Source organism: Coturnix japonica, chromosome 2, assembly GCF_001577835.2.
Source record: "Coturnix japonica isolate 7356 chromosome 2, Coturnix japonica 2.1, whole genome shotgun sequence".
In the NCBI taxonomy this organism is placed as follows: Eukaryota; Metazoa; Chordata; class Aves; order Galliformes; family Phasianidae; genus Coturnix; species Coturnix japonica.
In genome coordinates, this window is record NC_029517.1 from 34,772,650 (window position 1) to 34,800,324 (window position 27,675).

The 27,675-nt window shown below is 38.0% G+C and overlaps 1 protein-coding gene and 2 long non-coding RNA genes across 7 annotated transcripts in view; all 3 read right to left on the minus strand.

Moving 5' to 3' along the window:
• Positions 1-696: 696 nt before the first annotated feature.
• LOC107309269 lies at positions 697-2,058 on the minus strand. The gene is made up of 3 exons (XR_001553140.2): positions 1,917-2,058; positions 937-1,024; positions 697-839 (listed from the first exon to the last, which is right to left on the minus strand). It is a non-coding gene; the product is annotated as an uncharacterized LOC107309269 (long non-coding RNA).
• A 1,492-nt stretch (positions 2,059-3,550) lies between these two features.
• Positions 3,551-6,440, minus strand: LOC107309270. The gene is made up of 2 exons (XR_001553141.2): positions 5,516-6,440; positions 3,551-5,467 (listed from the first exon to the last, which is right to left on the minus strand). It is a non-coding gene; the product is annotated as an uncharacterized LOC107309270 (long non-coding RNA).
• Positions 6,441-8,470: 2,030 nt separating this feature from the next.
• The window catches only part of LOC107309267 (DNA topoisomerase 2-beta), a 54,647-nt gene continuing 35,442 nt past the window's right edge, over positions 8,471-27,675 (minus strand). The window contains exons 12-36 of one of the 5 annotated variants that reach the window (XM_015853910.2): positions 27,241-27,398; positions 26,447-26,572; positions 25,391-25,501; positions 25,187-25,292; positions 24,845-24,954; positions 24,293-24,385; positions 24,083-24,197; positions 22,761-22,882; positions 21,794-21,942; positions 20,985-21,216; positions 20,231-20,365; positions 19,560-19,760; positions 18,690-18,885; positions 18,471-18,562; positions 17,852-18,007; positions 17,604-17,687; positions 16,186-16,383; positions 15,692-15,833; positions 15,090-15,248; positions 13,551-13,758; positions 12,974-13,053; positions 12,580-12,690; positions 10,111-10,227; positions 9,175-9,272; positions 8,471-8,960 (exon numbers count right to left, since the gene is read on the minus strand). In XM_015853910.2, the coding sequence (XP_015709396.1) occupies positions 8,799-8,960; positions 9,175-9,272; positions 10,111-10,227; positions 12,580-12,690; positions 12,974-13,053; positions 13,551-13,758; positions 15,090-15,248; positions 15,692-15,833; positions 16,186-16,383; positions 17,604-17,687; positions 17,852-18,007; positions 18,471-18,562; positions 18,690-18,885; positions 19,560-19,760; positions 20,231-20,365; positions 20,985-21,216; positions 21,794-21,942; positions 22,761-22,882; positions 24,083-24,197; positions 24,293-24,385; positions 24,845-24,954; positions 25,187-25,292; positions 25,391-25,501; positions 26,447-26,572; positions 27,241-27,398 (3,461 nt within the window). In that variant the 3' untranslated portion in view covers positions 8,471-8,798. Of the gene's footprint in view, positions 8,961-9,174; positions 9,273-10,110; positions 10,228-12,579; positions 12,691-12,973; positions 13,057-13,550; positions 13,759-15,089; positions 15,249-15,691; positions 15,834-16,185; positions 16,384-17,603; positions 17,688-17,851; positions 18,008-18,470; positions 18,563-18,689; positions 18,886-19,559; positions 19,761-20,230; positions 20,366-20,984; positions 21,217-21,793; positions 21,943-22,760; positions 22,883-24,082; positions 24,198-24,292; positions 24,386-24,844; positions 24,955-25,186; positions 25,293-25,390; positions 25,502-26,446; positions 26,573-27,240; positions 27,399-27,675 lie in introns of all 5 variants that reach the window. The other 4 variants (XM_032442350.1, XM_032442352.1, XM_032442351.1 and 1 more) reach the window with 4 other exon arrangements.

The window sequence follows — 27,675 nt, forward strand, 5'->3', positions numbered from 1 at the left end:
CTCTTTAGGTAATAAGGTAATTGCTTTGTCAACTTTGCACATGCGATTATTTTTGGACTTTTTTTGGTCAATAGTTTTTACTAATGACATGAGATTATACCAGCATGAGATGTAGCACAGTATAAAGTGAGGCTGTAGGGTGCAGTGGGAAAAAAAAGATATCTTCTCTATCTTTACACGAAGTTTCTTAGCATTCCCATGATTTTGTTACAAGTTTTCAGCTTCCAAACTACCAAACAACCTTCAAAGGAGTCCCATTCAGGCACCACTTGCGTCAAACCAGTGATGTGGTCCAGGGTGAAACTATTTGTGGTGGACAGAAAACACCGATTGTAACTATTTCTGATAAAACAAAAATACATGCTATTTCTATCCCTTCTAGATCTTTTACAGTTATAAGAAGCCATTCTCTTTATCGTTTAGGTACACTTGATGTACCTGTACACTTGCACTACACCATCTTTGTGGAAGGGACCATATAACTTGTCTGCATATCATCCAGTTTGGAAACTGGAGATAAATGCTTTTTCCATTTTGTCTTATGAAACCTCAAGGTCTTTGTACAATATCTTAGTAAGCATATTTATACTGAGAAAAGTACAGGCAGAAATTTCTTTTCATGCTTTCTGCAGACATATATATATTGGCTTTCAAACCAAATCACAAGTTTAAGAAAACAATAAAAGAGAATATTCCAACAAATCATAATAAACTGTCAGCTTACCATCAACAAGGGAGGGAATAGATCTTTCATCGTCTGAATTTGATAAAAGGATCAACTCCTTGTTAATGAAGTCATTGTAGGTCATTTGTTTTGTCTCTGTACCATATAAATATTGCTGTAAAAAACCCACAGACATTATTCACTCAAATTACAAACACCTTGCTACATTTAAATCTCATCCACAAGATTTGTTACTATTGTTTAGGACTCACTTCCGGAAGGCCATGTAGTCGACGCTGTCGCCTGTCCTCCATGAATTTTGTTAACCACTCTTCAATCAACAATCTTCTTACTGAACGCCTGAAAAAATTTCAGTTTCATAATATTATAAGTGTAGATATATTTGTATAAACATATAAACTGATATGTTTGTACAAACATCTGGAAACATGAAGTTCTGCACAAATGTGCACAAGAACTTCTTTACAGTGAGGGTGACAGAGCACAGGACCAGGCTGCCCAGGGGGGTTGTGGGGTCTGGAGATATTCAAGACCTGCCTGGACGCCTACCTGTGCGACCTGGTGTAGGGAACTATCTGATCAAATACTCAGTATTTAAATAGATAAACCATGTGATTAATGCTTACATTTGTGCAGCAGTACAGGCTTGTGACCTATTGGACACTCCCGCAGAAGGTTTTTCTAACTCACATCGCTCTCAGTGACATCATTTAAATACTACTTTGAAAATCTGCATGCAATTTTAAGGTTGGGCTCACCACTTATATCATCAATACATCAATACGACTTATATCATCAATACAATTATCTGACGGTATTAGAAAAGATACTCCATTCCTGTTATCCTCTCCATTTCAGCTCCACTCCACGTCAGCCACAGAATGCCGGTAATCTGTAGCTGTTCCTGCGTGGCTAGAACAAGGCCTCAGAGGAAACTGACTGAAATTTTAACTACTTTGGGAAAAGTCTGAGAGTTACTGAGGTACTGCTTCTTTTATTATGGAGTAAAAGACAGAGCTACCATGCTACCATTATTTCAAGCACTCTCCTGCATAAGAGAAAGGGATAAAGTAATATCACCCAGTTCAGCTTCAGCTTGGCTGCCTTTGTGAGCAAAGCTCAACAGTTTGAAAAGTCAGAACGTTAACAATTTTTGGCTCAAAGCTTGCTCAGTGGCAGCCATCTGAGATATAACCCGCTCAACAAGCTTTTGGAGTTAATGGTTAATTACCTTGAGCGCAGTGTAAGAGGATGGATGTGCTGTTCCTCCTGATCAGCAAAAAGCCAGTAGCTCAACAGCTGAGCTCAACAGCTACCTGTCTGTGACAAACAGAGCACAATGCCCCCGGTAACTAGGCTAAGCAGGAGTTACCCAACAAACAGCTGTTGCCCCGGTAACAGAAAGGATGCAATGGAGGTACCCCTCTGCCCAACTGCATATTAGTGAGATACCACTGACCAACTTGCTGCCTCCCTGCAGACCAACAAGACGCCGCTGGATCCCTGATGGGGACTATCCTTGCTCTGCAAATCATTTCCTAGAATTTTTCTCTTTTCTCGCCAACTTTCCCATCTTCCCATCTGTTGCTTAGAACTTGTAATAAATCAATTGGAAAACATTGGCTTTGTTTGCTGCCTTCATCTTTTTCTGGGTGTATATATATATGTGTATGGATCCATCTCCTCCAATAACTGGAGTGAGACACAGACCTCTGAAGGCTTCAGCTTAAGCTTTTGTAAAAACACGTCTAAAATCCTACAGTTTTATTCTGTGTCCTTTCCATGTGTCTATATAATTCCTAGACCAATTGAGTGACAAATGACCAGAAGCATTACTAGGAAAATAAGTCCTTACGAACACTGAAGAATGTGAAATAATATTTTTCTTGTCATGAGACCTGGTAGGGCCTACAATCTTAAACCCCATTATGCTTAAAGTTGAGCTTGGGGCTTGGATTATAGCTTGCAGCAGCAAAAATATGGATGGGAATACAAATGAAGTTTCTGTTAACAGCATTAGGAGTAGTCAGCAGTTCTTCGCTGAGTAATAGATGACTAATTTCATACAGAATTGTCAGGATTTCATTTTAGACAATAAGTATCAGTCTTAACAGGTTATTTGGCCTCAGACATAATTTAAACTAATACAGACCATTCTGTACATAAATAGGCCAACTTTATACAGCCCTGGCATGTATATTAATAGCACCATACTGTGAGGCTTTTTCTCTCCCTAAACTAGTATCACTTACTGGCTTGTATTCAGGGTATTCCAGATCCAGATTAACTGGATCAAAACACCTGCAACCCCCAGAGAAGGCAGCTTCGCCAAAGTATCCCTTTGGCTGAGTTTCTTCTTTTATAAGACAAGGGCTTGTTGAATTCTGGTCCTTACTCCACAGTTTGCAGTGAGGCAGTATTTACTTCTGGCACTGCACTGCACCTGCTTAGCACGGAGCCCCCAACCTTTTGCCCTCCAGCAGGCTTTGCAGATCCCATCCATGTCAGGAACTGGGAAGTACGTTCTAATTTATAACGCCTTCCAAGTGATCTCCGTTGCCTTTAATTTCTCAGCATCATTTGGTACCACTTTGGTTCCTTCTGGGAAAAGACGCAGTTCATCTAATTTACTGTACTGTGCTGTTGGCTGCTGTGAGCACCATTTAAAATCAATTTGTTAAGGAGAGCTCATCTTGCATTATTTTCTAAAAAGAAAATAAAAATAGTTAAGCTTCTGTTTTCTGAACATTTAAGACTGCATGGTGACAAGACAGATCTCGGACTTTCAATTCTGGTTGCATTTCCGATGACTTTGTACATACAGATGTGTTGTAGAATGGTGGGAGAAAAGCAAACGACCACACCTGTCATTGACATATGATCAGCTAATCTCGTTTATTCCTTGGCTGCGTGTACATTTATAATACAGATAATTAGCTCATACATATTGCAAAAGTGGAGCTCATCATTGGTTCCCAATTACATACCATCCCCGAGTATCTTAACAGCTTGTTGTTATCATCCTGAAAGATACTCCCTTGCTGAGTTCCCAGAACCATGGCTAGTTTCTCACCATCACAGGGCATCCTGATGTTCTCACTGTCCTTGCAGGTGTTATGGCTGCTTGATTAACTGCACCGTGTTTACGACCCTTCTCAGCTAACTAGCTGTAAAAAACACTCTCTACATTTCCCCCGTTTTCTTTTAGGCTGAAAAGGCTCAGTTTACCGACCGACTAACCATATTTAACAAGCAATTCAGTTCATTTGTTCAATTAGTTCTCATGCTGTTTATCCTGCTCCGTAGCTGCTCTGTGAACTCCTTATCTCGATCCATGGCTGCTGCTCCATAAAATTCTTCTTGTATTACAATTTCAAGATACTGCCTATAGAATAACAGCACTACTAATATTAATAACATAACTATTATAACTCAATCAAGGCCTCGATTGACAATACTCTAAAAGTGAAAAAAGAGACAAGTCAAATACAACTTAACAACATTACTGTTAAACCTGCTGTAAAGGACAAATGTGTTTGCTCTGCAACCTAAGTTTCTGCAACCTGAAAATAAATCTGTGAGGGTCCCATTGTGTTAATCTGTAACTGATTAGGAAAAGTCTTCAATTTTCATATACTCTGATATATTGATTTTTAATGACCACTAAAATTTGTGCAATAAATGCTTTTAAGATGCTCATAACCATGCTCTACTGACTGAGTTATCCGGGCTAATAATTGATTAATGATCGCACAATTTTATGAAGTAGCATGTCAAATAGAACCAATTTTAGAGGACAAATGTACTAGAGTATCACTAAGGGCATTATTACTTATTGACCCTTGAGAAACAGCAAGCCATGTTGGTGGTGGATGCGACAGGTAGTGCCAGCAGGGCGTCCCCTGCTTCAAGGTGCACCTTTCCTCTCTCACCCATCACAGATTCTCTCCTGCATTCAGGGTCTGAAGGATTTCTTCCAGTTGTACACCACATCCGCATGGCCAGTGCGTGATATAGAGCCCAAGTGGAACACCTGCTTGGAAAACAGAATAAACTATCAAATTTAGTTCTATTAGCGTGCACTTTTGTCTAAAATGATGCATGGTTATATTTCAAAAATCCCAATTAGTTGGATGTAAGAGAGGTATCTATTCTATGATACAGGGTCATCTCTTTGTCTGGGATTCCTTTCCAGGTTTTGTCTTTGCAAATTAAGAAAAGCTAATTAATAGGCTAATAACATCATAACCAAACAGTACTAAAACATTAAAAGAGCTATTCCTGTAGATTCTAGCATTGATTAGATCAAATCCTGTTTAATACACATCTGATCTATTACTAAAATAGAAGAAGCACACAACATCCTAGCTAATGCCTTAAACTCTAATTCTTGAGACTGCATTGGTAAAACAGAAAATCACACACTATGTCAAACTATTACTAATATTATCTATAACACAGCAAGTTACAAAGCAACTCCACTAAGTTAGAAACACACAATTACAATTACTATAAAGGCTGGATGCTATTTTCTGCCTTCAGATGAGACCAAACATATCATGCTGGAACCCACGTAGGGCCAGTCCCTGTGGAAATACGAGCATATTCATGACCCCAAGTTGTCAGTGGTAGGGGACAGTCCCAAAGTCCTGTGGCCATATTCCAAACATTAACCATAGGCTGTTCCTTTAGCACTGGGGAAGCCTCAAAATGACGATCCACATAAGCTGTATCTCTATGAACACGATTCAAAAACTTCAGCACAAGCAAAACAAGCAAAACCTTACATAATATTTTCAAAAAATTCAGCACAAGCAAAACAAGCAAAACCTTGCATAATATTTCTTGTAGTGTGTCTCCCATATTCCCCCTTTTTTGTTTAATAATAATAAGAATGGATTTCAATGTTTGATAAATGTGCTCAGTGATAGCTTGTCCAGTGGGAGAATGAGCAATGGCTGTAGTATGTTTAACACCCCCTTCTTGGAGGAAAGTTCGAGTGGCCTTAGAGGTATACACAGGCCCATTATCTGTTTTTGTAGTATGTGGGATTCCCATAGCAGCATAAGCAGATAACCAGTGTTTACGGGTGTCATGACTGCATTCACCTGTATGTGCTGTGGCAAATACGTAAGAAGAGTGAGTATCTATTGTTACATGTGCATATTTTAGACGGCCAAATTCAGGAACGTGAGTGACATTTGTCTGACAGTTGAAGAGGTGCTGTGCCACATGGATTTGTCCCAATTTGAGGCAAAGAGGTATCAGTCAAATTATGTAGCCGGTATTCAGTCATAAACACGGTGTATTGTGTAGGAGGATCATTCTTAACACAGTTTTCCAATCGTGAGGGGTCATAGCGTAACTGTCACTGTTTGCAACCAAAAGATTGTATGTAAAGGCTGACTGAACTCCGTATGTTCTCACTGACTCCCTTAGCTCCTTCACTGCCTCATAAGGCAGGGATTCCCAACGGGGGGCCTGATTCGGCTGATACAACACAGGAAAGGCTTGCAACGTGTCAGCATCACCCCTTAATATTGCTTCTTTTCTGCACTGCTCTAAGACATCACAGTACGCTGTAGGGAAATTTGTCATTCCTGCTCCCTTCAAAGTATCATCAGGAGGAAATGCGTCCGATTCTCTTTCTGGATCTACTGGACCGGGGTCACAACGATCCCCTGGTTTCGGTCCGTCCGTGTCTTTAACCACGTTCCACCACGAGGGGGGGGCGGCACGGCGAGGCGCAGAGAACGACGTAGGCGGAGCGAAGGGCGGGGGCGCCGTAGAGGGCGGCAACGCGGCGAGCGTCGTGGGGGGGGCGGCAGGCGGCCGCTGGCTGGGAACGGCTGCTTGTGTCGGAGCGCGGCCGCTGTTCTTTCTTGCGCTGGGCTGGAGGTTTCTTGACCGGCGACGGCAGGTGATGAATAAACACACCTGCTTTATAACCCATCTCTGGATTATGGAGTTTGATTCCGCAAGTCACAAAAATATTGCAAAAGCAGAGCTCATCATTGGTTCCCAATTACATACCATCCCCAAGTATCTTTGCAACTTGTTGTTATCATCCTGAAAGCTACTCCCTTGCTGAGTTCACAGAACCATGGCTAGTTTCTCACCATCCCAGGGCATCCTGTTGTTCTTGCTGTCCTTGCAGGTGTTATGGCTGCTTGCTTAGCTGCACTGTGTTTACGACCCTTCTCAGCTAACCAGCTGTAAATAACACTCTCTACAGAGCTCTGCGCAAATCACAAATGCCGCCCTTACACATACAGGAAAAAATGCACATCTCTTTCAGCATTTATTTCTCTAAGGAAAAAAAAGAAAAACGGTAAAAAGCCCTCAAAAAATGTATATCAAAGTAGAACCCCAGATTTACTGTGTTAGTAAGGAAAGCAGTGCCAAGCCTTGCAGAAAACCGGTGTTTACCAAGATGCTTTAATGACTGATAGTCACCTAATGCCAAAGCAGATGATTAAAATTGGTTATTTACAAGAAAGCCTCCTGAGCACTAAAACAAGCAGCATAAACTCAGGGGTGCCGGGGGTGGGAATTGGGATTGCTGGGAGCCTTGTGGTACCGCAGAGCTCCCATGCTCTTCTGGTGCCAATGTCGGCCCTTCCCAGTTCCCAAGAAACTTAGGCTTGCTGCAGCTCCCACCTACATGCACCTTGTACCCCACCAGCCCCAGGAGGAGCATCTCAACCAAAATGTTGCTAACGATGGGTTTGAGGTCTTACGACTCTCTGTCTCATCAGTTCTGGGTTAAACGTCTTTTGTCGTCATTGCAAAGGTACCAGCTCATAATTGATGGTTTGTTGAATCGTCGGTTTGGGGTTTGGGTGCTCAGGGACAGAAAACTCAGAGCATCCAATGGCCTTGAATTCTTACATCAAAGAGCTAAAATACAGGAGAAGGATTTAATTCTGTAGTGAGTACAGAATATTAGCTTTCCTTTGCCTGTCCCACAAAGCAGCATTGTGTCCATGTGTGCAGGGAACAGCCTTCACTTTCTGAAACCAGGCAATGGCCAAAAATTGAGTTATCGTGGAGCTGGCCTGCAGCAAGGGCCCAGCTCCTTCTCACTGCTCCCCATGGATGGGAAGATGGTTCATCCTTGCATGCTGCTCATGGCTTTCCTGAGAGGTTTGCTGTTTGGGCTGTGTTTTGAGCCACGGATGGGTTCTAAGAGCTGCCTCAGAGATAGCTCTTATCCTTCATCAGCTTGGCTCACAACATGCCTGGCTCCATTTTGCTGCATGGTGCTGAAGGTTTCACTTCCCTACGTGAGCGAGGCCTGGTCTGGCTTGGCAGGGCACAAAGAAGGCACATGTAGGGCCCTCAGTGTCCCTGCTTAGTCCTGGACACAACCAGTCGACCGCCAGGAACGAGCTGGGCTATGCAGCCTTCCAGGTGCTAGGGAAGTACAGACAGGACTTCCAGAAACATAAGGAGAGAATCTGCCTTCTTGGCCTTGTTAAATCACCATGAAGCAGAGTGAAAACTGTGGTAGAATGGTTAACAGATTTAAAGTGTCAGTTTCTTAGGTTTCATTTAAAGCACTAGTGGATTTTTTTATATATATATATTCTAGCAAGTCTGTGATGTCCTTTCACTGGCTCTGTTTGTACATTGAGATTGTTTAACAATGCTTTCTATGTTCATATACTGTTTACCTTTTTCCATGGAGTCTCCTGGCAAAGAATAAAATACATTTATTTTAAAAAAGCACCCATGTGGCAGTCGCTCCCTCCGCCCCAACGTTACACACACACACACAAGACAGAGAGTTTTCCATTTTTTAATGTTTAAACTTTATTTCAAAAAGCAGGTTTGCTGTTTGCAACCATGACAATTAAAATGTGCTTTAGCACCGCTGTCTAGAACATCTCTACGAGCCAGTCAGACAAATACATGACATTTCAATGAGTAAAAAAGAGCATAAAACTGTAGGTGTAAGAACAAGATGTTAAAATTCCTACACACAAGAATAAAAACCATCAATTACATTTATCACATAAAATAAGTCGAATGTACAAAAGTTGGCGACAGAAGGGACCAAAAAGACAACACAAGATAGTCGCTGGAAAACAGTTGTGTGCTCTTTGGGCACTTAGTTAAACATATCAAAATCATCATCTTCACCAGACTCTGCAAAATATTTCACTTCTTTTCTAGCCCGACCTGTCTGGGGCTTCGGGGCAGTTTTGGAGGCAAAGCCAGACAGGAAGATTTCCACATCAGAATCCTGGTCAAAAGTGGCTTTCTTGGATTTCTTTGGAAAAGAAAAGACAAATCCTTTGAGAAGCTCTGTGCGTTTCGCATCGTGACATTCAGTCCTGAAGCAACTATTCTCCAACAGCTCTAACATAACCACAGCTACAACCCAGTTACTACATCAGCACCCCGCCATAAGAACATGCATCGTTCACTGAAAGTGAGCCATTAGGTTATTTTTACAAGTGGAAAGGACCATTAAGAGGACTGACCTTGCACGGTGATGACTTAGGTGCCTTCTTCATAGAGTTGTATTCACCTTCATTATATGAGTCAGATGCTTTCCTTTTCGTTGCCCCTCTCCCTTTTCCTAGGTGTGAGAACATAATTTCAATAAAACATCAGAGTTCGGCACGCTGGAAAAAACAGCAGGGACATTGCTACATCTTATCATGTCTGCGTGTAAAGTTGAAGTTCACGTTACAGCTCAAGCTTCTCAACAGGCAGAAAATACAACATAACAGTTGATTTTCTCAGTTTTATCTCTATCTGGAGTTACCATTCTCTCTAGCAATTCACACTGTCAGTTCAAGACAGGGACAAACTTTATCAGCTCAACTTCTTTCAGACTTGCAAAGTACTGCAAGTCCTCAGTAACTTTTTGTGCTGGTAACACAGCATTCACGCACCTTCACAGCTTAGGAATTTACTGTTCCTGGCAGCTATCAGCACTGGCACAACATTTTCTTTACAGTGTTCCGATGAAATCACTGGCTGTGCTGCGGTGCTTCTTAGGACTGACAATTGGGATACCAGTGAATTGGTTTCAAGAACCAGAAAACCTGACTTAATAGAGCTACCAACAATCAGAACTTCACTGACATGTATAAAGGTGACCTCACAGAATGAAAATAAACAGTATCCAACAGAATGCATGAGCAATTAAAAGGGGTTTGGAGTCATTAAATTTCCAACAGCGAAGGTCACTTAAGAAGTTTACAACACTGATTGCCAAGAAACACCAGTGAACTCTTTCTGTCATAGAAAAAACTCAGGGCTGATTTATTTGCTGGTGATCCATTTACTAATAAATCAGAGTGGTTCTTTTAGAGACTATCTTTGCTTCACTTGAAATATAATCTTGAACTTCTGTTACAGAGAGCACAGACATCGGGTGATGCTAATCGTCACCACACCTAAATTACTACCTTTGGGTGCTGCGGTCTTCTTTGGAATGCCAAATTCAGAATCCGAGTCAGAATTTACAGTTTCCATCTTCTTGGCCTTGGGAGCCCTTTTAGGTTTAGGTGGTACATCTACTTTTGCTGTTAGAAGTCAGAGATAACGAATATGTTACATTCACATATTCCTTTGAAATATCAAATTTTAATAGATTACAGAATAAATGGCAGATGTTAAAATGAGACGAGCCTCCTACACTTGAGGAATAAACAGGAATCCTTACTGAATTTCTTTTACTGCTACACAACCTCTCTTGCCATCTTTCAAACACAGCTTTTGTATTGCTCCGAAAGCAATGCCTTCTGTTTATGCCCATGGAAATTACAGCGAATACAAAGAGCTCAATAACAGCATTCAGTAGTGTTTTCATTATCTATGCGTTTTCATCGGTGCTGAAATGCACCCCCCACTGCCTCACTTTGCTCACTGTTCGGTGTCCATAAACATTCAGCAACTGTCAGTTAATGTCAGTGGGAGCAATTTTTCCACATAGAAGAATTCATTTTCATCCCTTTCCTTCACCTGCACTTCCACATCAGACACCACTTTGTCAGACTGCCCCTCTGCTGCCACCTGTTACATTACAATGAAATGGAATGGAATACTGCTGGGAAGGTTCAACCTCTGCTGCCACACCATCACCGTCCACCTCTGATATTGTGGGCCAACAGAATAAAACAAGAGGCATTGGTCTCAGAGCAGCCCTCCAACATTTACACCACAGAGAAGTAATGCACTCCACATGTTGGAAGACAAACCAACCTTTAACAAAACCCTCTGCTTTGCTACTGGCCTGTGTGTAATCTGCCAGCCCTGAATACCTTAAGGAGCATGTAAAAAGCTCCAGATAGCAGCAATGTGGACACTGGTAAGCACTCAAGCTTTCATCTGTGATACTGCTAAGGAAATGTCTTCAGAATGATGAGCGTCTCCAGAATCTTTTTGGCTGTGTTGCCTTTAACTGCTCCCTGCTGGAGAATCACTGTACTGCTTTGTGTGATGGATGATACCTACTAAGTATCATGGCCTGCTAATATTAAAAACAAAGCTTTATTTGGCATCAAGGAGATGCTCCGGCAGCCTTTTAGATAGATCTTGAGAGTGAAGAACTGATACTTAGGTGGGAACTTGGGAACCATATTTAAAAACAACAAATTGGTCTCCACAGATATCGCAATCAGAAGACAAAACAACTATATTAGCATAAAGCAAGTCAGAGTCAGATGATGCCAGAGATCGGAAAATTTCATACTGAATTGATCAAGGTCTGAGAAGAAATTTAACTCCTAACTATTCCTTTATTGTCCCTAGACTGAGAATGGAATGTGGCCATACAGATAACAAGACAGAACAAGTAGTCCTTCAGTATCAGCTTCCTGTCCTCCAAAATTCGAAATCTGAAGTCACAAAAAAACCCCACATATGACTGTTTGTAGTAATTGCTTCAGCTACACAATAGACATTCCCCTGTGAGGCACTCACCAGAGGGTGAGTGGATGGAATATTGCAATACCAGATTATGAACAGTGAACTAAGGACATGAGTAAAAGAATACCAGCTGGGTAATAACTAAGCTATTAAGATAGCACTACAGTGTCAAAGAAATGGTGATCATGTAGGGTTTAGGCAAAGGAGAGATGATGAAAACTGTTGAATGCTGTGAATTTTCATGCACTAAAAAGGAAACTGTGTCCCTAAGACTACCATGGAGACAGAAGTAAACTCTTCTTCCTTGAATGAGAGCCTGTTTATACCTAATTTTGTAAGGGTAAAGGTTCATCAGCACTCAGAAACATCACAGCTGTGTTTTGAAGTGTCAAAGAATAACTATGCCAATATCCTCCAAGGTACACCTTATTCCTACAAATATCCATGCACGAGTAATGAAACCAAAGCAACAACTGAACACACTCTTGGAACTGTCCTGAATTCCACAGTTTAAGAACATGCAAGTTGCCACTTCTAAAAGCCTGACTAACAAATGAAGAAACTTCTAACTCTGAAGTGTGAGGACACAGTTAAGTACAACTATGCTAAGTACACGGTCTGCTTAGGACTTAAGTACTTCTTGGGGATTCCTCCTTTGCACTGTTGTTTTTACTTCTAACGTTAATAAGTTAGATGCATTACAGAAGACTATCTTCAACCACAAGGACATCACGTCTCATTTATTCCCTGAGTGTTAAAGCCTTGCATTGGTTTAACTAAAAGGCTGAAATCTCTACATAGTAAGTATTGACATTATGGTAGAAAGAAAGAAATTAATATCATTAAGAAGCTGGAAGAAATTCACACCTTCTCCTGCAGTGCCACTGAATTTGAAATACATGAATGCTATTCCCACTTTTAAGATGATGATGGTGAAGAGATGATGCAAAGATGGAAGTGAAGAACTTGAAAAAAAGGCTTGATTTAGAGGGTAATCCTACACTTACCTTTTTTAGCAGCTACTGTTTCACTTAGAATTTTCTCTGTTGGTTTTGGGTTGAAAAATGATGAGAAAGGAGGAAGAGAATCCTCCTCGTCACTGTCCAATTTTGTTGTATCTATAACCACAGAGAATGTTCAGAATAAGATTTGTTCACTGCATATTTTAAATCATCCTTATCGGTTACAGTCAAGATCAATCTCACAGATACACCTTTCTGATACTACAGCTAGGCTAAGCGTTCCTCTAAGCATCAGAACCTATTATTTCTTTTCCCCTGCATAAATCTCAATACCATTACTCTTAAGACTACTGCATTAAGTTTCTATTTACGACATAAAACCCCATACATATTCTGTAGAAATTGCTAATGGTAATCAGATCAGTGAAAACAAGCTCACCATCGTCTGTCTTCTGCGAGTAGGATGGGAATGAGAAAATGTTCCCAAAGTCTTGATTTTTCTTCTCTTGAGACATTTTTCTACTTCCAGACACAAGAAGAAATTGCATTAATTGCATTAACTACATATTGAAATATGCATACATTATAGCATCCATAAGAGAATAAATTATTGTTTTCACACTGTAACACGTATCTAGCATTTCAACAGACAAATCCTTAATAAAATCACTATCCTGTCATGCACCGTAACCATCTTAAATTAACAGCACTACATTTTTATCAATAGTTCTGTATGCCTGTTGGTACAAGAATGAAAACAGAAATTTTTACTAAATACATTTAACAGATGACATTACTGACACTCTATCACAACTTGGTGAGCCATGTCTTCCCTGCCCAAGTCAGTTGCAATGATGAGATTATAATATACACTTTTATTCCTCCCCAGAAATGTATACATTTTATTTTACATCTTATGTGTAGATTAATATTAATATTCTGTCAGTTTTCTTTAGAGGTTTCTGTATACAAAAAAAATTATTTAAAAATATATACTGCTGAGTTACAGTACTTACTCTGGAGATGGCTTTGTTTTGACTGGAGAAAAGTCATATTCATCTTTTTCTAAACTGTCAGAGGGAACAAACTCCTCCTCTCTGTCATTTATACCTGGAGAAGCTTTTACTTTAAGCTCATCTAAGTCATTGTTATTGTTGGCATCATCATCATCATCGGCATCGTCTTCTTCTTCTGAGAAGTCAAATGTGTACTTGGGCCTCTCAGCTAAAAGAAAAATACATTTTTACACATTTCAGTATAGTTATGTTACCGCATAAATATAAGAAAGGGGAAGTTACTCAGCAGGGCCTGCCTCAGATTACAAAGGAACTTGAGTCTAGAAGAATGGAGGCACATAATTTAAACTGCTACCAAACATCAGAAGTTGTGCAACCAGCAGGAGCAGGGAGGTGATCCCCCTGTACTCAGCTCTGGCCAGGCCGCATCTTGAACACCATGTTCAGTTTTGGGTCTTTCACTACATGAAAGAATCCAGGCCCTGAAGCATGTCCAGAGAAGGACAACAATGCTGTAAGGAGACTGGGGCACAAATCTTATGGTTGGGAGAACTGGGATGGTTCTGTCTGGAGGAGGCTCAGGGGTGATCTGATCACTCTTTACAACTGCGTGAAAGGAGGTTGTGGCGAGGTGGGGGTTGGCCTCCTCTCCCAGGTAACTAGAGATTGGATGAAATTGAATGGCTTCAAGATGCGGCAGAGGAGGTTCAGTTTGGATATTAGAAAGAACTTCTTTTCCAAAAGAGTGGTCAGGCACGGGCACAGGCTGCCTAGGAAGGTGGTTGAGCCACCGTCCCTGGAAGTGTTGGAGAAACATGCAGATGTGGTACTAAGCAACATAGTTTAGTGGAAAATATTGGTGGTAGGTGGATGATTGGACTAGATGATCTTAGAGATCATTTCCAACCTCAAAGACTCTATGATCTGCTGCCATCTGTGGCTAACTTCATAATGGCATAAGGAAGAAATTACTGCATAAGTATTTTTTAAGGAATAAGGATCCTTCACTTGTAGTCCAAGTTTCCTTGATGGCATCAATTGAATATTCCTTCTAATTTAGTGCTTGAAAAGTTGATCAGTTTTCCAGAAGAATCTTGTGCATTTCTTAGTCTATCAAATATTTCTATATTTTTCAAACTTTCAGTCTTTGATTGTTTTGCCTATTAGAGACCACTCTGATTTTTTTAGTTATATATATATATATATTTGCAGCCTTGTTGGGCAATATAACTGCATTAACGTTATTTTTCTGTAATGGAGAATATTTTTTCAATATCTTTTTTTCAATATCTTTTATTAGTAATTCCTACTCTAGTAGTTTGGATAAGGTGCAAGATTTCTGGATCAAGTTACAAAATCTTTCACAGCAACTCTTGGTCTTGTCATTAAGGGCTTTCTCATAAACATCACAGTGAAGAGAATGCAATGCAAGTTATCTGCAGCAGATAATGTCCTTAAGGAGTGCTGCGGTCCAAGGAGAACACAGGTTAGCAGTTTAAACTTTCTGCCACAGTGCACGTTTCACAAAAGCTGGAGTACCTGCAGCTCTCCTAAGCAGAGAGTCTCTTGGAATAATCACAGGTTCACTCTCTTCTAAATCACTTTCAGACTTGGATTCATCATCTGACCAGGGGTTTCGTTTCTTCACTTTTTTTGCACTCGATTTTGTAGATGATGGTGTTCTTCTTACTCTAGTACCTGTAACAAGTTAAAGCATCTCTAACAGTCAGGGGTAAAAAAAAACCAAACACAACTTCGGCCTTTTCTATTTTTTTTTTCTACTCACATATTCAATGATTTAGATCCCTCCCCCTCAAAACTATACGTAGAAACCAGAAGATCCCCACCCAAGAGAAGCAGAATACTCAACAGAAATTTCAGTAAGTTACTACAACTACAGAACCATAATAGACGTGTCCACATGTTTAACTTGAGCGTTGAATACCTCTGCTTTTAATTTCCATGTATGCTGTAAGTAATACAGAATTGTTTTGAAGTATTTCTACACATCTCTTTAAGGAAGAAAATCAGATGAAATACTTATTGTGGTATATTTCCCTTCTCAGAATGTGTTAAAAATACAATTAATGCAAAATTAGTTCTCATTCAAGCTTAATGATGACTGTGTAAGGATATCTCACCAGGCTCCTCCTTCTCTTTCTTCACTTTAGCGATGTTAGCTGCTAAGGCTGCTGTATTCACTGCGTCATCCCCACCACCCTCAGCTTGCACACCAAATTCTTCATCAAATTCCATTTTTATTGCTACAGAATCAGCATCACCCTAAAAATATTAACAAGTTGGTCAAAATAAAATTATACCTTTATATTTCAACAATAAACTGCAATACAATTTTTAGAAGAGAATAAATTAAAGTAGACTATTATATTGACAATTTTAATAGTATGGGAAGGGGAAAAAATTGCAACAGAAGCACTCCAGAAATAAGTAGTCATAATAGGCTTTCAAATATAAAATAAGTCCAGCATTAATTTCTTTACACATTGAGTTAGCAAAACATCATACATACATACAGTACTAATGGGGTCTAGTGGGGTCTAGTCTTTGGATTTGCATTATCAGCACAGAAAAATACAGCAGTTAAATAATGTAACTGTAGCAACAGTTGGTTTACCTTTTCCCTTTTCAGCAGTTTCCTGCTGGCATCAGCTTTCATGGCAGATGTAATCTGTGGAACTATTCTTCTCCCAAATGGTGATGACATGGTCTCTTCCAACTGAAGCTTCTTCATCTTGGGTTTACCTACTTCACCTTTTATTGGTTTGTCAATCATACCAGCCAGAATGTCATCTCTTTCCTGTGCTTCTACTTTCTAACAAACAACCAGGGGCGGGAGGGAAACATGTTCATTTTCAGTAAAGGCAAAGTGGAACATGGTGCTTTTTCAGTATTTATTAACATGGAGCAGAAGACTGCCCTTATTTGTCAGCTGAATTATAATGCACATTTTATTAATGGAAAATCAATCAAAGGTAAGTAAGTTCTTCCCTACAGATCATCATAGTATCATAGTCTTCTGCGGGTTGGAAGGGACCTTAGAGATCATCGAGTCCAACCACCCCAGATTCGAGCCTCTGTGTAGCAGAGCGGCACTTCTACCACTTCGCCACAGGGGGGATTCGAACCAAAGGCCTCCGGTGTTGGAATGCGGCATTCCTACCACTGCGCCATCAGCATTTTCCAAGATGGAAAAACAGTCTTGGTAAGTAAGTTCTTCCCTACTTCATATGGTTAAAAACTACACTTTTTTTCAAGCCCAAACAAATGAAAACTTTTGGACACTTTGGAATATCTTCCTTTCATCAAGTTTCACTTCCTCACTTGTATCTCCAGGAACTGATATAACTTTTCAGTCCCTCAGTATTTAAAGCAAGCAGTGAGCTTTTAGAGTAAGTTTTATAAGGCACGTTTTCCAGTCCTTTCCAGTTTTTTATTACAGAAGTTGAGGTTTCAGCACAGAATACTTCCAATTGCATCTGCACCATGAATGTGCAGAGGAATAAACATTTGTATTATCCTGTGTTACTTCAAAAGATTACATCAGCCATTTTCAGGAAACACTGAAGGTTGAGGCTCAGCAAGTTACCCACAGAAAGTTACGCCTTTACTTTTTGCCAGAGACAGTAATAAGGCAAGGTAAAAGCCTTTTGTCTAGCACTTCCTGTCTACATGCTTTGTTCCCAGATTTGTGGCTTTGAATTTGATAATGCTTACTGCTTCCCAACTGGTTAGATCACTTAGAATTGCTAGTTCCTACTCCCAGTTTTTTTGTCATTTGAAAACAAATTTGTTCCTGGTAGATTTTCTTTCACTGACTTGGAAAAAGAACTGTACTGTACAGATGCAAGAAACAGTCCCTGAGGACAACAAATAGGAAGTCAACTGCCCAAAACAGATTTCCAACTTGCCCCTATATTTGAAGATCAATCTGTTTGTTTTGTTTTTTTTTTCCCTTGTTTTCTTTCTTTTTTGTTTGTTTGTATATTTTGCTTATTTTTAATATATATTTTTAGAAAGATTTGTAAAACATACTTCAAGCTCTTCAACAAAAGCTGCTAAGTCTTCTTTCCAGAGATCCGAAGCAGATTTCCTTTTAAGGTCATTTAGTTCTCTCTCCTAAAATGTGAAAGTAGCATATAAATATAAGTTTTTAAGTTATGAGTCACCGGAATCAACAGTTACAAGTATCTTAGTACATACTATCTGAACTGAACATTCACAATTGGGCACATCAGTAATTATTAAATCATTTCAGAATAAGCCTCTCACAGCACACCAACCTTTGAATCTCTCTGCTTAATGAGCTCTTCCACTTTCTCTTTTGTGAGTGACCACAGAGACATGTTTAAGATATAGTTAAAATCAGGGCCAGAAGTCGATCCAGAAGCAGAGGAAGCATCATCATTTGGGTTTTGTGGCTCCTCCTCTTCCGCTGCCTGAAGTGAAATATTCAGAATTAGACATATGATTAATCTTAACTTTGTAAACGAAAAACAGCAATTCCCCAAAATACCCTGATGGATTACTAAGGTGTTTCCTCATGGATTCAGTAACAAGAAATATTTTCTTGTCTTTTCCAAAAAGACACGTTCCTGTCAGAGTGCCATAAAAACCCTGAATGTATGAACTTCTCATTTTCAACCTATATATATCTAGTTGTCTTCTTAGAATTATCTATGTGGAATATCACAATTATGCAACAATATTTGTATGAAAATTTGTGTTTGTAAGAATGAAAGCCAATGAAAAGTAGCAATGAATAATCTTGTTAAAGTGTTGTGTCATAAATTAATCAGACTACTACAAAAATATATTGAATTTATGAAAAAAAATATCTTGATAAATGAATATCATTTATAACAACAGCATCAAACGTATCCAGAGATTTCTGATCATCACCTTTTCCTGCGCTTCTTTCCAAGCTTTAACTGGATCGGATTCATAGCCCCTCTGAACCAACATTTGAATCAAGTCTCTTTTTGATCTATTCTCTACAACACAAACAAACAAACAAAATCAATGCTGTGAAAGTCCATGTCTTACATACAAATACATTTTACTACATTTAAATCACTTCCAGATTTCCTCCCAGTTCTATTTTAGAGAGTGTTTACTCACCTATGGTAATTTTCCCTTGTATCTTCTCTAGAACGAAGCGAGCTTGGTTGTTTAGCTTTGTAGATTCAGCACCCAACATTCCCGCAAGCCATTCCTTACGTAAACTATAATAATGTAATCGCAAATCAAAGAACTCCTTCAAAATGTCTTGTACAGTTTCATACTTCTTTAAACATCCCATATGATCAAAAAGCACCTAAAAAAGAGATAACATATGGCTTGAGAGAGATTTCTTAACTCAAGATTTTTAATCTTCGTGTATGAGTTTATTTCTATTGCTCTCACATGCACACTATATGAAGAATAGCATTTTGAAGACTGACAGCTCAAACCTTCCTCAGGGACTATACAGCACATTCAAGAGGATGCATAATAGACTCACATAGACATCTAACTTTTTAACATGTTTACACTAGGACAGATTGCTTCCTACACAAATACAAGCCTTACAGAAAGATTCTAGCAGTAGTCCCTACACTTATTCAAACCTGTGAAAATTACATTCACCTTGATATGGTGCATTTGCTTTTCAAAAATAATCTACACAATAGATTGAGCAAGGCCATTTTCAACACACGCATGTGTGTATTTTTGCTTTGTGACAATGTTTGAAAGTAGTACCTGCCATAAAAAGACTAGAATTCTAGACAGTTACAGTGAAGTTTCAAAATTCAAGGAGCCCAACATGATCAAAAAAGCAAGACTTGCATTATCTCCAAGACAATTGAATTCAAACAGTTCACAATTACTTTTTGTCAGCAGCAAATACGAAGAAGAGATTTGTTCAGTCGTGCCAAATTCACTGCAAAAACATTCAAGTTTACAACAAGCAACTGTATGTATTCTAATAGTCAAACAGAAAAAAGTTACCATAGAATTACAAGTAAGACTTGTTTGAAGCTTAAAGACTTTGTGCAATCCAGCAGCTTCTGCCTGTGTAAGTTTTTCTTCTGTCATCTTCACAACAAATTTCACAGTCGTATCAGTGTGGTATTCCTTGTAGTCAGAAATTAATGCTGGAGTTTTTTCAGTTCCATTCAACATAGGTTCCAGAACCTGTTCTTTGTACACCTATTAAGAAAAAGATAGCAAAAAACCAGAAAGACTTATTCCAACTTCTTTAAATTCCTAATTCTTTAAACCAAGCTCACAACAAAGCTAAGATTTCAACTTGGGTACCACAGGTGAAACCAGTGATAATTTACAAAACCAATGTAGCCTAAAAATGAAAGCAGGGATTAGAAAAAAACGTTAGAGCCATTCTACAAGGTAAAGAAAGTCTACTTAAAAATATAAAGGAGGGAAAGGGGGGGGGGGGGAAGGGGATTATGTATTAACTCAGCAGAAGAAGCAGTTGTTCTTTGTAGTATGAACAGTAGATGAGATAGTACAAGTAGAACCCTCTTCTACAAAGGCAAAGAAAAGAATGAAACCATGTTTCTTTCCATGTATATAAAACGATCAGAAGTGGACTAAAATGTTCTCCTGCATGTAGGATAAAACTGTTTAATATAGAGCTTTTTTTCTTCACTGTAACTTACCTGGGTCCATGTCCTTACAGGTAGCTCTGTAATTTCCACAGTGTTTCTGTCCACCACAGATATTTCACCACTGACCACATACTGGTTCTGACCAAGTTCCTGAATGGATCCTTTGAAGTTTTTGTAGTTTGGAAGCTGAAATTGTAACAAAAATCAGTGGAATGCTAAGAAACTTCGTAGTAAGATAGAGAATATATTTTTTTTCCCATGCACCCTACAGCTCTCACTTTATACTGTGCTAATCTCATGCTGGTAATAATCTCATGTCATAGTAAAAACATTACCAAAAAAAGTCCAAAAAATACGCATGTGCAAGTGACAGAAGCAATTACCTTATTACCTAAAGAGTAGGTACATAATTAAGAAGATGTAGCTGAATCCAGGAAAATGGTATTTGTCTTTCTTTGGTTTATTGTCCAACTTTCTACTCTAATGCAAAATCTTTCTACTCTAATGAAAAATGACTATCTTTAGGACTTGAAACTTCAAAGTCTTACTGTCAACAGAGAACAGAAAGTCCTCTGAAATAACTGGAAATACACAAATTGCACTGTTTCTTTTCTTCAAGATGAACTTCTCCACATCACTTTCCAACAGTCAAGTAAGGCTCCCATGCAAAATTACAAGACAGTTCAACCAATTCAACTACTTCAATAATCAAGCATTCATGGAGTTATATGACTACATTTCCTAAGCACAAAATTAGATTTGATTACCAAGTGTATAAAATGCTAGTGTATATTATTATTTTTACCATGGGATGGGGATCTAAGCCATCCAGCATTCGTCTGATGTTGTTTACAATCTCTCTGGTATCATAGTTTGGAAGTTTGCAAGCCCATCCAGTACCGATTCCTTCAGCTCCGTTTACTAAAACCATAGGAATGATGGGCATATACCATTCAGGCTCTACACGTTGGTTGTCATCATAAAGGAATTTCAGCAAGTTGTCATCCACTGGTGGAAAAAGAAGCCTGGCTAAAGGGCTTTAAAAAAGAAAGAAAATAAAAATCTGTTTAACTGGAGTCCCACTAGTTTCACGTCTAAGTGCTTTAACCCTCAGTGTGTCCAAATATGACCTATTTTTTTCATGTCTTCTATTCTTTGCCATTCTGAAGCTGAAATTACAATGTACACACCTCCTGAGAAAACAAAGTTCTTCCCAATGGAATGGCATACTAATAACAGATGATGTCTGCTTCCTTCCCAATTATACATGTATATAACACACTAACAACTGATCACACAGCACACAGACCTAAGTCTACAGCATTTTCAGTCTTCATCTTTATAATTCAGAGTTTAATTCCTTGAAAGCTACATTTTATACAGCAGTTCTATGCAGAGAAAATCTCTGCAGAAAACTCAAGATGAAAAACCACACTTACAAATATAAGGCAAAAATTGAGCACTAACAGCTATCAAAACAGACTAATCCTCTCCTATTCCTTTCACATAAAAAAATAAAAATAAAATAAAATAAATCCTTTACTGTTGTGAAAGGACTACTTCGATAATAAAGCTTTTCAAAAGCTTAATGTAAACCGTTGACAATATGTTTACCTTAGCATAGTGGAAATACAGCGAGGGCTGTCAGCATCCTTTCCACCATGAAGCCTGGTACCAAACTGACCAATAGGTTGTAGAAGATTAACATTGTTACTTCCAACAAAGTTCTGAGCCAAGTTGACAATAGTCATCATTAATGCTTGCTGCAAGAAAATACATGTTCACAGAAATAAACATTAGAAGTACACTCTTTCCTAATCAGTCAAGAATGAAGATTTTTAATGTCCAGGAATTCTGTGACTAACCTGACCTCAATTTCAAAGAAGTCAAGTTGAGCTAGAGAAAGGAACATAGCCTCTTACTAGAGCTACTGGCAAAGCATAAAGCTCCCTCTTTTGTAGCCACATTGCCTCCCTGAATTAAATGTCCTTGTACTCAATGCATGGAAAAACCCAAAGTTTTCTCAGTTTTTTTAAAGCACTTTTCTGGAGTAATTAAAGGGGCAAAAAATGATTGCACCTGCTTTCTCTTGCACAAACTACTACTCACTGCATTCAAAGGCAAAGATGAAAGGATGGAAAGAGAATGAATATGGCAACTCACGTTGATATTTCAGATAAACATAAACAAACAAGAGATAGAAGCAACCATTGTTTCAATATTGTATCAGGTACTGGAGAACACTGTACCCTTCTTACCTTAAAAGACTCTATTTTTTGTTCAACACCAAAAATTTCCATTGCACATAGTTACTATGATTGAGAATATGGAATAAGTTTACTATGTACTTATCTACTTACCGTTTCTCCATAACCCATTAACTATTTGGTAATACCACCACGCATAAGGAATTGGACATAGTGGAAATATATTTTCTTTTTAAAGTATTTACTGCTCGGCTCAAACTCTTTAAAATTAAACCTGTAATTAGTAGATTGAGTCAAAAGATTTGGAATTTTAATACAGTAAACATTGTACACAGGCTACAAATTCTCACAACTTTTCTACTCTTCGTACTCACCTCCCCATGGTGATAAGCTGACATTTCAGCAACAGAACCAGCCAGCTGAGCAACCTTTACTTCACGTTTATCATTTCTCTTAAAGCAAGTGAACAAAACCTTGCGCTGCTCTGGTTTTAAACCTAGTAAGAAGAAGATCCCATTTTCAACACATAAAAAAGCATTGGTTTCTAAGAAAAAAAAAAAAACATCTTGATTTTGCTTTATTCTCATTTCTAAACTCTGTAATTTTAACAAAATAAATTATTTTCAATTATTTTAAGATAATAAAAATAATAGTAGAAATGAATATTTTAACAAAAAGTTGTCCGAAGAATGGAAACTTAACCCTTTAAGCCAGTAGCACACACACTATTCTAATAAGTATAATTTCATCCTAAATGTACCTCTGCAAGTCAAGAGTTTTTTCTTTCCAGTATAGTGAGCAAAATCTTTTTCCTAAGAATCAACACAAATCCAGCAGTGACAACTGTAATTGTAGCTTACACTTATTTTAAAGCACTCTGAAATTTAACTATTTCTGATAAAACAAAAATACATGCTATTTCTATCCCTTCTAGATCTTTTACAGTTTTAAGAAGCCATTCTCTTTGATCTTATCTTTATCGTTTAGGTACACTTGATGTACCTGTACACTTGAACTACACCATCTTTGTGGAAGGGACCAGATAACTTGTCTGCATATCATCCAGTTTGGAAACCGGAGATAAATGCTTTTTCCTTTTTGTCTTATGAAACCTCAAGGTTTTTTTACCATATCTTAGTAAGCATATTTATACTGACAAAAATACAGGCAGAAATTTCTTTTCATGCTGCCTGCAGACAGCTTTACACATGAAGAACAAACTGTGCAGTAAAAGATGCTTCTTTTCATACCCACGCCATTGCAAAGGAAGAGTTAGTAAATCTGATTTAGAGAACCATAGGATGACTGCATGAAGGATCAATAAGCATTAAGAGTTTTTGTGCTACATGATGGGAGAAAACATTTCACCCTTTCATTTTTATCTAAATTCAGATACAACTTGAATTGTAATTATTATAAGCACCTAAAAGACTTGCTTTTTCTGACTGTTTAAGCAGAAGCAAAGGACTTGTAATGTCCGGGGTAGAGTTCTGGTTAATCTAAAAGGCTACAAAGCATCAGTTTAAACTTCTTCACAGAAGAACTGTCATAACTCCTCAGCGTATAAATGACAACAACAAAAATATAGAAGTCTTCTAAACTCTACCTAAATATATTGGCTTTCAAACCAAATCACAAGTTTAAAAAAACAATAAAAGAGAATATTCCAACAAATCATAATAAACTGTCAGCTTACCATCAACAAGGGAGGGAATAGATCTTTCATTGTCTGAATTTGAGAAAAGGATCAACTCCTTGTTAATGAAGTCCTTGTAGGTCAAATGTTTTGTCTCTGTACCATATAAATATTGTTGAAAAAAACCCACAGACATTTTTCACTCAATACAAACACCTTGTTACATTTAAATCTCATCCACCAGATTTGTTACTGTTGCTTAGGACTCACTTCAGGAAGGCCATGTAGTCGACGCTGTCGCGTGTCCTCCATGAAGTTTGTTAACCACTCTTTTCGATCACCAATCTTCTTCTTAATGAACGCCTAAAAAAAATTTCAGTTTCATAACATTAGAAGTGTTGATTTGTTTGTATAAGCAAATAAACAGATATGTTTGTATAAACATCTGGAAACTGGAGCACAGGAAGTTCTGCACAAAAATCAGGCCCCCTAAGCAGCTGTGAGACACCATTTGTTTGAGCTCTATTGCCTTTCTCAGAGCACTCTTTTGTGTGTTCTGACTCTAAAAGCAACTTTGAATGTAGTGTTCCTTGATCTTCACACCACATGAAAAGTATGAAAAGGCAGTATAAATTTTGCAGCATGGATAAAGGCTCTCATTCCAAAATTTGAAATATTTTCCAATTCTTTTTTTTTCTTGCAATAGTGTGTTGTTTTTTTTAGTCATGGCAAGAAAAGCTGATAAGACTTCCTTGTGTGCCATTTTCAGTGAACACTGGAAAATAAAATATATCATAGAGGATTACTTTTACATGTTCTCACCAGTGTAATGGCAGCATCATCTTCTGGACCAGCATATCGAAATAAGATTCGATGTCTAGCCATATCTGCAAAGTATTCTTTCGCTTCTTTAGCAGTGCTGGTACCCAAACCTGTACAATAAAATGCAACAGTTACTCCGTGTTTTTTAAATTTAATTAATTTAACTTAAGAATTAAGTTTTAACATTTTACTTCTTGTATATTTAAGCTTTAACATTTTATCCCTTAAATAATATAATTACAGAAGAAACTGTCATGAATACAGCGATAAATAAAGCTTTTAACATTAATTTATTAAGTATTTTTAGATCCATGTGGTTAACTTATTTATTTTTAAACAAACCTTTGTAATATTTTATCTTCCATGCTTTATGATTTTCCATATGTTTCTTCCACTCGTCAAATTCAGGAATACTATAGAATGAAAGTTCTTGCTTATTTTTGCTTGCCTTTAAAAAAAAAATCAAAACAAAACAAAAAAAAATACAAATCAACTTTTCTGTTGCGCAGTATATAAAAAATAAAATTTCATTAACAGAACCCATACCTTTACAATAGGAGTGATGAATTCCTCAAGAAAACCATGTTTCAACAGTGATGGCCAATTGTGATGAATAAAGTTGATCAACAAGCCTTTTATGTGAGAACCATCCTGATCCTAAATCAGACATGAAAATATGAAGTTATCTCATAAAATGTCAGATCCCACAAAGCCACACCCACCACAAGACCAAAACAAGAGGGCTAATCAATGAAGAATTCTAGTTGCAAGGATAAACAAATCACACTGGCCAGGATACACCAAAACAGTATTTGCTGACAGAAAAAAAGAAGGGAATAATTAGGTTTAATTTGGATTCTGAACTAAACCTTAGAATAAAATAGACACTTATGGGCATGGTCCCATAGCTAACAAATAGCTCTTCCAAGCCACATGCACAGCTGTGATTCACAGAGTTCTTTGCCTAAGACATGTTTTAGCAGAGAACTAGACAGCTCTCCTGACCAGCCCAGAGATGAATCCATGGGAAAAAAAACAAGCCTGGCCCACACTTCTCGTTAGTAATAAAATGTTTGATAGTTTGACTACTTAAGGAAAACAAAACAAAATAAAATGAAACAAAAAGCATAAATAAAGCATTCGTTATTATCTGAAGGATAGGATAACTAGTCTTTTACAGATCAGAACAATAGACACACACTTCATGAGAATACACAAAAATAATTGTCCTCATTCTTATCACTCTCAGGCTACCTAGCATTGTAACTTCGTCTACTGTTCAATTTTGTAAGTATTTTCAACATATTTTTGATTGATCAGAAGCATTCTTGTTGATATGCATTTTTATTATTGCATTGCTTATTATTTATGTTTGGTTTCTCAGTGCAGCAAAGTTCAGCTGTTCATTTGGAGTAACAAAGACAACAAATAGATAAATTATTCCCTAAAAGAAATCTCATACATGAGGGATTTCCTCCGAATACATCCATATTGTTGTAAAACAGTTTCAGGCTATAACGCACAAAAATGGAGCCTGCAAGACTACAGCAAAACACATTTTAAGAAGCCCTGTATATTAAAACCTGTGAAATTCAGACTAACCTGATCTGTCATTATCATAATTTTTCCATATCTCAGACTTTTTAGAGATTCTCGATCCTCATAGCTTTTCTTGTATTGCAGTCCAACTATTTTGATGATGTTGTTGATTTCTGCGTTTTCCATTATCTGTAAGAAAAAGTTAACTTTTGTGGTTAATACAAAAAGCAGAAATTCAGAAACATCCCAATCTTTTTAATACAGGCTTAATAGCTATTTTATCTCAGTACCCCTACCTAAAAATCATAACTGCTTCATCCCTAAGCCCTTGCAGCCCTCACACATACAAGTATTTCTTCTGTATATGAACATCCCTGAGACTATACCACTACCTTTCTCCTCCACAGTTCCAGCACTTTGGATTCGGAAGGCAGAGAGAAATGTAGATATTGACAAAAAGCTGTCTCACAAAGCTGCCTTCTCTTTCCATAATTTCTTTAGGGATCTACAACAAAACTCTTAATAAAGAAAAAACATGGAAGGCAGCAGAATCAAACAATTAATAGTGCTACTGCCTCATGTTGGAAGTCAATGAAATTACTTGTCAATAATTATCGTATTTTTAAAATGTTCATGCAAGCTGTTACTCATAGCATAGAAGTTTATCATCTCAGTATTCACTTAATAATTCCAGCACAGGATTTTATCACAGGCTTCAAAGTAATCGGTCCTTTACAAAATCTTGGCCACAAAATTTTCATGACAAAATAAAAATGAAAACGCAACAATGTGCCCTTAGAAATAATAATCACAATTTATCCACTCATCAGCTAAAATTAATTGACAAGGCTACTTACCTGTTTGTGAGAAGCTTCTCGAACATTGAGAATTTTACCCCTGAGTGGGAATACTCCGTATCTGTCTCGACCAATAACACCTAAGCCAGAGACAGCTAAAGATTTGGCAGAGTCTCCTTCTGTTAGTATTAGTGTGCAGTCCAAGGAATGTTTGCCACCTGTATTTCAGAAAGGAGTAGAAGCAAAGCAGAAAAACAGTTCAAGTTTTTTCAAGTTCAAGTGTTTCAGTTCAAATGATAGGAATAAAATTGAGCCTGTCAAGATTATTCCTAAGCTGCACGTTAGATAATTTAAATTATTTTCTATTTAAGGATGACTTGCCATACTACTAAAATTATACTACAGGAAGGAGTATCTCTGCCCTTAGCAACACACTAAAGATCACTCTGGGACAAGGAGCAAATAGAAATGCAATGGCATGTCTTATGTAGTGGT